The sequence below is a fragment of the Caloenas nicobarica genome, chromosome 16, assembly GCF_036013445.1.
Source record: "Caloenas nicobarica isolate bCalNic1 chromosome 16, bCalNic1.hap1, whole genome shotgun sequence".
In the NCBI taxonomy this organism is placed as follows: domain Eukaryota; kingdom Metazoa; phylum Chordata; class Aves; order Columbiformes; family Columbidae; genus Caloenas; species Caloenas nicobarica.
The window spans coordinates 6,012,945-6,025,677 of NC_088260.1; the positions used below are offsets into that span (position 1 = coordinate 6,012,945).

The 12,733-nt window shown below is 48.9% G+C and overlaps 1 protein-coding gene across 2 annotated transcripts; it reads right to left on the reverse strand.

Moving 5' to 3' along the window:
- Positions 1-529: 529 nt before the first annotated feature.
- On the reverse strand, positions 530-12,714 carry KCTD10 (potassium channel tetramerization domain containing 10). 2 transcript variants are annotated; one of them, XM_065646711.1, is made up of 7 exons: positions 12,656-12,714; positions 11,149-11,362; positions 6,572-6,741; positions 5,985-6,071; positions 5,251-5,303; positions 4,599-4,794; positions 530-4,028 (listed from the first exon to the last, which is right to left on the reverse strand). In XM_065646711.1, the coding sequence occupies exons 1-7, from the start codon at positions 12,656-12,658 to the stop codon at positions 3,810-3,812; spliced, it is 942 nt and encodes a 313-aa protein (XP_065502783.1). In that variant the 5' UTR covers positions 12,659-12,714; the 3' UTR covers positions 530-3,809. The 2 variants fall into 2 exon arrangements, with proteins under 2 accessions (XP_065502783.1, XP_065502782.1); XM_065646710.1 differs by having other exon boundaries at positions 5,985-6,074.
- Positions 12,715-12,733: the final 19 nt, after the last annotated feature.

Sequence of the window (12,733 nt, forward strand, 5' to 3'; positions counted from 1 at the left end):
GCTTTCTTGTCCACTCTGATGAGGGGGAAGATCTTTCAGAGTAGCGCTGCCCTGGGTCTCCCTGCACAGCCCAGGAGGCTGAAGCAGCACAAAACCATAAAGGTGACCTGAACACCTCCTCTTTAAGAGGGCTGTGCTGGTTTAGGGCAATCCAGGGCAGAAGAAATGCGTCTCCTGGTGCTGAGGAACCTTCCTGGGGTCCCTGGAGCTGGACGCTGCTCCTGGAGGGGGGTTGGGGCAGGTACTGGGGGAAGCAGGAATTGCCTTTGTATTCATCCTGCTCACCCCACTGCTTCACGTTGAGGCAAACTTGTGTAGCTTGAGGTTGCTTGGGCTGGGCTGAAATTGGAGCCTGAAGATCCTGAATGTCCTGCTTTGAAATCCTGGGCCCTGCAGAGCTGCTGCTGCTGATTCTGCCAGGAGCAGTGCCAGGAGGTAAAGCTAACAATGGCAGCAACCTGATGTCTGGTATTTCTTCCTGGACCATGAGGACAGCATGCTTCAAACAACTAATAAAGCAACTCACATGTAAATATGAAATATCTTCTAATTTATTGTGTTACATTTATAAAGAAAATACATATTGCAAACATCAACCATACACTGAAATCCAGCTTAAGCTTTTTTGTGCATAAGTATAAAGTGGGAGGGAATGATTGTACAGAACAGCTGAATGTGCTGCTGTTGTCCATGAAAGGGAACATCTCCATTAAGACTGAAAGGTTTTGCCTCAGCTTTGCTCCAGGGTCGGGCTGGGACCCAAAACCTGCCTGATGGAAACACGGGAGCAGCTGCTTTGGTGCTGCAGATTTTATTCCAACTCTTCTGCGCTATCCTGACAGCCAAAATCACTTTGACAAGCGAGCTCTGAGTCAGCTCTGCTGCTGTGACTGCTGGGGGGTGCTGGGACACCCCAGCTGCCAGGTCTGTGCCCCCTGCTCACCCCAGGCAGCCCCAGATCATCCCACTGACATCTGACAGCTGCAGAGGCAAAACCATTAACAGTAAATAGGCTCAGGAGCTGTGAGCATTTGTGCAAGGGAGTTAACAAAGTCTCTGTACAGCCTGAGGACGAGCGGCTGGTAGGTGACAGACGGACTGACACAACTGCAGGACATTGTCACTGCTCAGCGACTGCACATGGAGGGGACAAGCCAGAGTCTGCCCAGAAATACAACAACAAAACAGAAATTCAAACTCTCTGAGTGACTCACTAAACCAGTAGCTACATAAACCGCTTTACAAAGAGTAAAAAGAATCACCCCTGGTTTTTAAGAACTTAGTTTGCAAAACCCGAAAGAGGAAATCCTGAAGCCAGTTAAGAACCTATTTACAGAGGAGTTAATCACAGAGATGTGATCTGTCAGGTGCTTAGCACTGGTGTCACCACATGTCACCTCCTGGAGCTGAACCTCCTGTGACAGGTTTTTGGCTGAACAGCCAGTGCTGGAGTGAGGAAAGTGGGTGGTTCAGCACAGCCGAGGATGAGGAGGGTCCGTCCCTCCTCGCTCACGGCCCAGCACAGCGAGGAGGGTTTGCTCAGGACTGTCGGTGCATTCTACAGCCGTGGGCCGGTGTTTCTAGAGCACAGCGTGACCACAGCCGTGGTGGCAGCGCAGAGTCCAGACCCCAAGGGCTGTCACAGACTCTCAGAAACCCACAAACAGCCCAGTAACGCCACTAAGTGTCAAAGTACAGAGTGCTGGAGAAACGGTGCAATGCGAGGATTTTCCTTCCACGCTCCCCGGCTTATCGCACACGGAAGGCAGGAAGGGAGAGGCACTGGGTCCTTCACAACAACCTGCACTATGGACTTCTGCTGACCCAAAGCGTGTTGCAAACATGTAAGTACAGCTTAAAACAGAAGCCTGTAACTGTCAGGACACAGCTGAAGCGGCCAAACTACAATATAACCGATGCAGCCGCTTACTGGTGAGCTCTTATAAATCAGTAGCTGAAGACAAAAGAGTAGAGACAGGAACAAGAACATCTGCGACAGACAGCAGTTGTCTGTAACTTAGAAAAGTCTTTGGTTACTAAAACGATGACCTCAGCCTAACTTTGAAATCACTTTAGCTTTACGTGATAATCCAAAATTGTACCACTGAGCAAACACTTAATGCTTTACTTCAGCCTCTACAGACAAGCAGGACGTAGTTTGAGACATAACCGCTATTTGAAATAGAACCACCGGAGTAATGTCGCTGGTGATGCTGACACCACCTTTGGTTTTTAAAACGTTAACGTGTCATTAACAGCCCTGAGCTGGGAGCAGGAATCGAAAAACAACCACCCACCTTGCTAACAGGAATACGGAGCTGCTGCTCTGGAGGAGAGGTCTGGCCATCAAGGCCAGGGCTTGATATTCCAGAAGATGGGTCAAAAAAACTCGAGAATAGGCCAAAGTACTCAGGTGCTGCCAAGCTGCCAGCCTGACTGCAAGTTTAAGACTTCCTACATGGGGTTTCTCTCCCACTCAAGTTTTGTTACACTAGATATTAGAGCTGTGGCTCTGCTCATTATCCTTCAGCACGCAGTCCTATCAAATAACACACTACCTGCCACTAGAATTGTTACTTGACTCCACGATAGGCAATAAGAGACGAGGAGGTAGACAAAATATTCATTTATAATAGCAAAGTACTCTCAGAAAACCAGACTACACAGGCCTTTTCCACACAACACTGTAGCTCTGCCCTTTCACACACAGCTGCCATTTCTGAAAAGACTTGGAATATGCTCCGGATAAAGTCAAACAAGGAGCAGCTGCCTCGGGGCCACACTCTGCTCCTCTCCCCCACAGTGCTGGCACTGCCCTCAAAGCAAGACAAAGCTCCTGTATCAGTTACGGAACCGAACAACAGCGGCTGATCTCCTGCCTGCGCTGGGCTGGCACGGAGCGGTTGAACCTGCAGTGACAACTGCTCTACCTGGTGACAAACTCGCAGCTTCTGACTGGCTGTCTGACGGAAACAAACTCCCACCGAGATCCAGCAGTTCTAGACGCTAACTGGTAGCAACTGGTAGCAACACCACCCTATGGAAACACAATCACAGACTATTTGCTCCTGATCTTCCTTGGGGAGGAATTTTAACACCTTCCACCCCTGGACTGTGTGGATGAAGCAGAGGGGGCTCCATGGCTCGGTGCTGTAGAAGCTCCACTGAACCCTTCGTGGAACAGGTTCCGAGAGCTGTGGAGGCCGGGACCAGGTACCGCCACCTGAGCCCACGCAGCCCGCCCCGGTCCCCCTGTCCCCAGCGCTACAGACACTGAGTCAGCACATGGCGTTTGCTCCCCCCCACCCCGGGAGTCCCAGTGAGGCACCAGCCCCATTGCCTTCGGCCTGGGAGAAATGGAGCTCTGCAGCGGCTCTGCTGTGTCCCCATCGCTGCGTCGCTCCCACGCTGGGACACCCAGGAGGAGACAGGGTCAGCGAGTGCCCAGAGGGAAGGCAGATGGCTGACAGACCTTTTTTCGTTTTTTGTTTTGTTTTTAAAGTGCAGGATAACTCCTAAAGCCCAAGGAAGCCAGCCTTCTTCCTCTCTAGCCACAAAACAGCAAAGACAAGAGTGCTAAAAACTCAGGGCATTTCTCCAGATGCTCCATCTTATAGTGTCTATCGAATGCCCAGTAACCTTATTTATTCCTGTCCTAGAACTACTGCATTTAAATACCCCAAATAATCTAGTTTGTTACAAAACGTAATTTACAGACTTTACTGAAGTTAAACCACCTGGTCCTCTGCTGCAGATCACCGGTCAGACGCAGGGCAGCTCCGCTGCGCAGTCTGCGGCTGTCGGTCGGCTCACTGATGGAGATGGGCCCTGTCGTCCGGACGTTTGATGTGAATTCTCCGCACGCGTTCAATGCGCTCTCGCTCCTCATCTTCCTCTAAGTGGTGGGACCGGCCGGCTGCCCCTCCTGTGGCTTCCAAGAGCGCGTTGTCAGGTCCCCTCCCGTCCTGGGACTCGTACAGCAGAATGTTCAGCGTCTCCTCATATATGCGGGCTTCTGGGAACTCCACCTGCCAGCCAGAGCAACCAGGTCACTCTCAGCTACTGCCTGGCACTGCAGGCACCAGGTTACCTCAGTGTTAATTCCTGATACCTTTCTGGTTTTAAAATTTCTTAATGGCACTCTGGCCACAGAAATCCTCTCTAACACAATAGTTCCTGTTCTATTATTTCCTTTCAGCTTTTGAGACCTGGCACCCATGGTTTTTTTTCCAGAACTGGCCTGCCCCCAGACTCAGAGAGATTTCTCCTGGGAAAGGAGGAATCTGCACACAGGACCTGCCTTTATACAGGGATGTAAACCAAACTTGGTTAAGTGAGAATGATGAAGAACTGGACTGAATCCACATTAGGCAATATCTGGAATATCACAACTGCCCTGTGTTAAGCACCACAGCCAAGCAGCCCCCACAAGGAACCCATAGGACGAGCTCCACTGTGCTGCTCCCACTTTGAATGGCATCGACCATTCTACAGAGATGCTAAACAATGAAAGGAGTGTTCAAAACGGACTAGATGCCAGGATGCCAGTCTGACAGCAGTGCAGCCCTTGGCTGGAAGCATTCAGGGTTTACTCCTACCTTGGTCTGTTTTTTCTCAGTAGCATAAACAATGGAAGTGCAACAGACTTCGGCAATCTTCCGCCCCTGCCCATAAAAGGACCAGCAGCAGATCTCGTCTCCAATCACATCTTTTATAAAGAGCACTCTCCCGTTAAACCTCAAGGACAGCTTATCAAACAGCTCGATGTTCTTCAGCATGTTGTCGTCAGAGTTGCTGTGAGAGATGAAGGAAAGCAGCGTCATGTTGGGGTAATTAAGAGCACACAGAACAGAAGGGGGTTCAGGCAGTGAGTATTTACAGGCCTGTACATCCAGCTTCCTTTGACTTACCATCCCTCTACCAAGGCAGTGTTTATGCACTGTAGTGGGTAATGCATTTGACTAGTACAAACAGGAAAACCTGCTGCTGAAGAAGCAGCAATACGACATCAACAGTACCATGAATAATACCGTCCCAAGCCATTCCATTTGTGTTCAAAATTCTATCACCCAACTGAAACCACTCCTAAGCTCAAGCTCAGCTGGATGGAAACAGTGCTATGTCACGGAACATATACGGACAGAAGGAAAAGGGAATAAGGTCCCAGACTTGAAGTGAAGAAAAAGCAAATGCTTATAATGGATTTTAGTCTATGAAAAACTTCAAAGAAGTCCCGCCGATGTCATTTACCTGGTGTAGGAATATTTGTTGTTGCTTCTGTTATAGAGCAACTTCACCGCTGGCTGTAAAACACAAACCACAGATCAGTTACAGGAGGCGCAGCAAGAGCTGGAATCTCAGCTCAGTCCAACACTCCCCAGCAGAGAAGCTGCAACACAACGTGACACCATCCGGCCCCAGCCCAGCGGGATTTGGTTGGTGTTGCTGCAAAACTGTCACACGCAGGTTGGCAATGGGGCTGTGACCCCTTCTGACCCCTCTGCGAGATTATCACCCCTTCTCACCTGCCCTCTGCCTTATTACCAGGACTAATCATTGTCACCAGCAACCTCCCCTCCACCTGCCACAGTGAGCCGGCTTCCCAAAACAGGAGTCATGGACTCCCTTTAGCTGAAGAAAGTGTCTGTTGTTAATAACCATCGTGGACAGATAAATGGCACATCTAATTGCACTTTGGATCCGCTCCATCAGCCTACTACTGCCTATGCCCTCTGTTTTAACACCTTATGTGGAGAAATAAGTGGCCAGGCTCAGCCTGAGCAACATTTGACTTTTAATTCAGAAGAAATGTTTAGTCTGCTCCAGATTTTCAGAGCTTTGCAGCCCAACAGTCGAAGTGCATGTATATTAGGGTAAGCTGTTGTTGGAAACTAACAATACATCCTAAAGAACCTGAAGGCCCCACGCAAGGCCAGGGTGGGAGGCCAGTCCCCCGAGCCACAGCACAGCCCGGCCTCTCTTACCTTGTTAGAAGTGGCTATAAGCTTTTGCTCTTCTTTGGAAGATGTGATGACTGGTACCTTGCAGAACGGTTCATATGCATCTTTGTTCTGCTGAAACAAGAATCAAACAGCAGCTGAATGTAAATAGGGCACACTCATGGTAACTGGGCAGGTCCTGCATTTGCTGTGCTGAAGAGTTCAGGGTCTGACTTGTCCCTGCCCTGCACTATGCGGCCAGTCGCAGTTCAGGCTCTGATCACAATCATTTCACCGTGTAAGACCCTGACAGCAGCGGAGAACACGGCAGAGGAGCCAGGCTGCTCCCTGCACGCTCCCAGGAGTCAGCAGGGGAAACCGAGGAATTATTTATGCCCCACTGTAACCGAGTAGTAGCACAAGTTGAGAACAACTCAGTATGTTTTTCTGGATGTGACCAGACTCCAGCAGATCCATGACATGAAGTGTTTCAATTTCATCCCAGTCTCAGAAAGGCACCAAGTGGAGACCAGCAGAAAACCTTGTTCTGCCCAAATGCTGCTTCTCACCCAGCGCAGCCTCCTTGTCCCTGCAGCCAGAGGAACCGACTTCTCCGCAGCTCTGCGACCTACCTGCAAGGCTGCCTGGCACTCGTCCACCAGCCCCTGCACCAGGTAGTACTTTGCTTCAGCCAACAACTCTTCTATCTCCCTGCGGCTCTCGGGGAGCGGCACAGCCCCATCACGCAGGTAGTTCAGTATTGTCCCAAAATGTTTTCCACAGCGATCGATCAGGATCCAGCCTAGGGACAGAAAAAGACCACAGTACAGCAGAGGCAAATGTGGCAAAAGGCCTTGACAGTGGCCTGGGACTGCTGGGCCAAGCAGGTTCCTGCCAAGAGGGACTAACTCCAGGGCCTTGCTGGAGTAGGGGAGCAGAAAGCACAGGGAATTTATCGTCTTCTGCGTTTCAAGTGCAGAGAATGTGGGAGTAAGGGAGGAAGATCACATGTTTCTCATAGTTCTCCAGATATTTCCACAGAGCAATGAGCCCTTCTCATTTTCAAACTAACCAGCTCTGTTCTTCCTCTACACCTGACACATTATTATTTTCTCGCCTTCTATCTTAGGGCCCTGTTACACCTACATGTGGCTGTTTCTTGCAGACAGCTTACTAGAGCCAAGCAGATGTGACTGTCTGAACGCTGTTGCACCTGAACACAACACAGGGACCTGCCATGATCCACCATCTCCAGGAGATATGCAAAAAGCTCAGCATGAGAAAGGCAGCACAGACTTGGCAGTGTCACAGCAAACACTGTTTCAGTCTCTATATTCCCAAAGTGCATTAATTTGTTAGAACAAAGTGCTATTAGCACAATGTCTTAAACTGTTGGAAGATCTGATGCGACAGCATGCGTAAGTAGAATGTCCTGGAGCTCACCAGCACCGCTACGTACTGACAATGGTGCGAAGAAGAGAAAACAGAGCTACAACCCAAACGCTTTCCAGTGATCTGGCGATGGAAGGGTCTGCACGTCACCCTCGGTTGCACGTCTGACGCCTGAAATCAGGCTGGACCCTGAGAATCGTCAGGCAATGTTGAGGTTGGAGTTTCCATAAATGAACAGATGGCCACTCACACGGGCTGCGGCTCAGGAATGCAGCAAGGAAACGCTTGTGGGGAAGGACTCATATTTTGGACAAATAAGGAAAGTACGTTAAAGCAGACCCTGTGTGTTCTGCATGAATGGAATTACTAGTAAAGTCTGAACATTTGGTTCAGTTTGGAAAGCGAGCATAGCCCTTTTGTGCTGTTCTGTTGCAAACTGAGACACTCTCCAGCAGTTTACTACAGGTGTTCAACTCCCTCCTTGTCCTGCTGTCTGCATAAAACACAACGTGTGCTCGCAGTTGTAATTTTACTGACTGCGATAACAAACAAGAAAGCTGGAGGCAGGAGAACTAAACACAGAGAATCAAAGGACAAAAGGCTGATCCAGGCTAATGAATACAATATACACCAAAGCAATCGGAGCACACAAAAGCTCATTTGTCAATGCAGGGGTATGGAAAGCAACACCTCCTATTTTAAAGAGAAGGGAGAGCACAAGACATGGTAATAACCAAGGACATCCATATTCCACAAATGCAGCAGTTGACAGTTTACTAGAGGGAGGTGAAGGGCAGGTTGAGGGCAGAATCAGGATCCCCGAAATTTTTTGTTATCAGCTCTGCTGTGATTCCTTCCGTAGGCTGTAAAAATCTGCTGCAACTTTATGTTTACAGATGGCGAAAGCAAAGCAGAATTACTCACTTTCACATGGAGGGGGGCTGAGAAAATATTTCAAGCGGCATTGCAAAATACAAGCGACGGCGGCTAAAACAGCTTTCAGAAAACCTTCTGTTTCAGCCAAACAGCCCGTGTGCAGCCAAGGCGAGATGACTCACAGGAAAAGGACCCTGCTGCCACCCAGTCGTGCTGTGTACATCCCAAGAAGGGGGTTCAGCTACAGTAATTTAAAGCCATTTTTAATTGCAGTGTTACAAAAATGTCCCGTGATCCTTTCACTGAGGTAGAAATATATAATCCATGAACTGTATGTACATACATTAGACTTGTAGGAAATTAATCTTTTGTTTTACGAGAAGTCTCAGGGACAGCATCCAAACACTCGAACTAAACCAAATTCCATTTCCTGACCAAGCTTTGACCGATGAAACAGCAGCCTGAGCCTGCAGACTGCCAGACACTGAACAGCCTTGCTGGCAGCTGAAGGAAGCTCAAGCATCTCGACTAACTGGTGAACAGCAGCGAGGAGTGAGGAGAAAAAGAAAACCTCACTGCAAAAAAGAAAATGGGAAACGGATGGATGCACCTGGAAAACTCACATCCTCCTGTCTGCTCATTACCATAAAAATAAAATTTTTGAAATATGCCAATTTCCTACAGTTCATGAACAATTTCTAAGCTGAAAATAATCATCTGCCACCCACTGCCAGAGAACTCCAGACTCTTCCCCTACGGTCCAACTCGCAGCGTGTTGTAATTGTTTTGAGAGCTTTGAGAAGGAGCTGAGGAGATGATGCTGGGGTCAGAAAAATGTGTCCGAACAAAGAGGAGGACCCCAGTGGCACATTCCATGGACTGTTTAAAACTTCACTCCATCCAGTTTCTCCGCAAGTCTGGCTTCTCTTCCTAGGAAACACTTTGTTCTGTGCCAGGTCTTGGGTGTGACCAATCAGCACTATTTTGAAGAATTTCAGATAAAAAGAGTTTCCTCCAGTAGCTCTAATGCTATTGTCCCAGTTTCCAGGAGCACGCCAGGCAAGGGGAGATAAAGCAAGAAGCTCTGTGACCGGAGTGTCTTGGTTACAACACACAGGAAGTATCAAATTCCTATTAGAATACAAACTGGCTAAAGGGAACAATCCCACACAGACACTGTGGGATCCACAGCAAAATAAACCTGTGATTCTATGTCTCAAGCGTGATATTTTAATCAGATTAAACTCCAGTTACCCTCAGTATCAGCAGTAATATCATCGGCTGCTCTCCAGCAAAATGTACCCATATTTGCGCGGAGCCTCGGGAACGTGACATGTGGGCACCCAGCGGTATCTGCCCTGAGGAAGTGCTGAGACCGCGCAAGGGTGGGCTCCCAAAACTAACCTGGAATTTCCGATTCATTTCCAAATTGAAAGACTTGAGAAATCTTGAATTACCAAACGTTGTGAAACATGGAGCAGCTTTAGAGAGCGACAGGAGGATATTTCTGGAGCTGCCTGAAGTCTCCCAGCGAGGAGGGAGGTCTTCAATGAACTGGTTCACCACCTTTCCACCAGAACACCCCTCCGGGCTTCCCAGGGTGCTGCTTCTCATTTGACATGTGGATTTTTTTTTAATTTCACCCACAGACTGGGGTTTTTATGCAACCAGCACAGACCCATGAGAAGCAGCTGAGAGACCCTTTGATCTGAAGCCCACAAACCACAGCACCAGTGTTGCTGCTTTACTCGCAAAATCCAGGGTATAACACCCAGAACAATGCAGGTTTTTATTTTTCCCCAACTTAAATATAAGGACTTCTAGCTAAAACAGGAATATTCAGATAATTAGGTTGTATTTTTTACATTTTTATCCTCCAAATCCACTTCCTCCTGTCTCAAGAAAGCTTATCACAAGAGCCCTACTAAATCCATCTCTTGTTCCACGTGACCTCTAAATACAGACTGAAGCACTCAAAACTCAGTTCCATTCATCTAACCACATACCACATTTTCTATACTTTCAGCAAGTTCAAACAAAATTTTCATATAATTAACTTGCTACAAAAAGGTGTTTTGAACCTTTAGGCTCAGCGATGCGGTAGCTATTGTTAAAGACAAGGTATCCAAGTCCGTCGACAGTTCTGGGCAAAGGTCACCGCACAAACAGAAAGCTGTGCTTGCAATTAAACTCCGTGACACTCCCACGATGTGAGAATGCTGAGATAATACTATGCTACCAGTTGCAGGCATCATGAACACATTTTGACTGTCGTATTCATTTAAAGGTAAATGTTTTATGGAAACTCGGCAGAAGATAAAATCAATGTCTCTGGTAAGGAAGTGAAGTATTTGAGCACTGCTCCCTCAGAAGACTGCAATTTGACATACTGCACATTCCTTCTTTCCAGACATTTAACACAGAGACCCGTTTGCCAGCTCTCTCCTTTTATTGTCAGTAATAATACAGCAAACTTTCCTAAAAATTTCGCAACTGGTTTTAACAGCACCCTCACAAGAAAACAGTTTCATTAAAAAAAAATCAGCTTTCAGCTCATAACACTCCCCCAGTCTTCAGAGCAAATTTTATACTTGTATTTGAGGGAAGGCAACAAGATGAAGGAACTGCGTTCTGATCTTCAAAGTAAACACACAAGTCCTGACTCACAGTGTCTTAATCACTCTCTCCCCCATTTTCCACACACTTAAGAGCTTTAGAGTTAGTATTTCGAAAGAAAAAGACATCCCATGCTATCTGGGCCTGACAGGAGCCTTGGGACTTCTTCCTGCCCCTTTGTTCTTTAGGCCACTATTCAACTCTTATACGTATCCTGTTTCACATCTTTTCTCAGTCATATAAGCTGCAAGTTTTAACACTAATAAAACATAGAAATATCTGGGGCTATGACTCAATGCTCCTGTTTCCAGGGGCAGCCCCTTACCTTCGCTGTCCGTCAGGACTTCCATCCGCCCGCTGAACATGGCCTTGAGCATGGTGTCCTGCTTGGTCAGGGTCTGCATGGTGGTGTAGTAGAGCGCTCCGCCGATGTTCAGCTTGACGTACTTGGAGCTGGGACTCGTCCCTTTGAAGGAGGTGGTGCGAGTGGCAGCCGCCGGCACTGCTGAGCTCACCACACTTTCTCCTGACATCTCTTCCTGCAAGCGATGGGTTACCCGTTAGACATGCAGCTCTGTTGCGTGACTCCCAACTTTGTGTTATTTTACACAGAAGTAGTCACAGACGTGCTGGGCACCATTGGCCTTAGCTCCTCTCCACCTCTTTGTAAAGTTTTCACATGTTCTAGACATTTAATTTCATCTTTCTGGCAGTGACATAAACCAGCTAAAGAAAGTAAATCAACTCAGCCAGTGACAAATGCTAGGAAAGCTGAGCAGCGTTTTACATCGCAAAAGCCAGTGCTTCCCCACAAAAACTGCCTTCGTTTCTTTCACAACTTCTAAAGCTTAAGCTCTCCATGAATAATCTGGTATGTAACTGGGCAATTCCCAATACACAGAGCCTGAGCAGATAATTCCTGTGTGTTAAAATGCAGAATATCCACATTTGCTGGACACGTCTTTTCTTTAAAGCACTTGTGGCTGTACAGAGAGCGCACACAAGCCTCCCACTCTCCTCCCTGCGCTCCCACGTCTCAGCACAGCAAAACCCAACGTCCAGCTCCCCAGTACCTCTGCCCGCGGTCCCTGGACACAGCAGACTCCAATCAGCTAACGAGGTCACATGTTGTAACAGCAACACGTTAGCTTAGTGCTCCAAATGCTCTGAGAGCAGCTAACGATAAATCCTTAATCAAACTACATCTCTGTTAGTCACTGAGATGCATCACAAGGTGACAAGATGGGATGATTATCGTCCCATTATCGTCCCGCCATCTCGGACAGACCCAGGTCCTACAACTTCCCGAGCGTGCTGGATTACTACTGCGCTGAATGATTTTTGCTCCGCTGTCATCAAAAGCAGAACCATCAGACAGCGAATCTGAACGGAACTGTAGTTACGCGTTCACATTGCGTTCCATGAGGTGAGGAACCGGGATGGGCAGAGACGGGCACAGGGAACCGTTCCCTGGCACAGATCCTGCCCAGGGCTCTCTGCGTGTGAAGCCACCGGCCTCAGCCCCCCACACACCGTGCCCGGGCTCCCGGAGCGGGACCATTCACCACAGCACGGCCCGGCCACCACCAGACCCAGAGCCCCCCGGGTTGCCCGCCCCAAACCGCACCGAGAAATGAACCGGCAGGCACCCCAGCTTCTGGGAGCCGGATCCCACCCCCTACCCCTGGACCTGCTCCCTCGGGGGCTGCAGCAGCCCCACAACCCCCGGGGAATGAAAACACCCGCGCCGGGGGCCGGATCCCCAAATCCCGCCTCACCCCAACCCCTCGGGCCAGGGCCGGACCCCCACCCGCACCCCCGGGCCGCCTCACCATGAACGGCGCAGCGCGGCCCCACAGACCGAGCGAGCGGGAGCGCCGGGGCGGGGGGAACTTCCGCCCCCGCCGTCA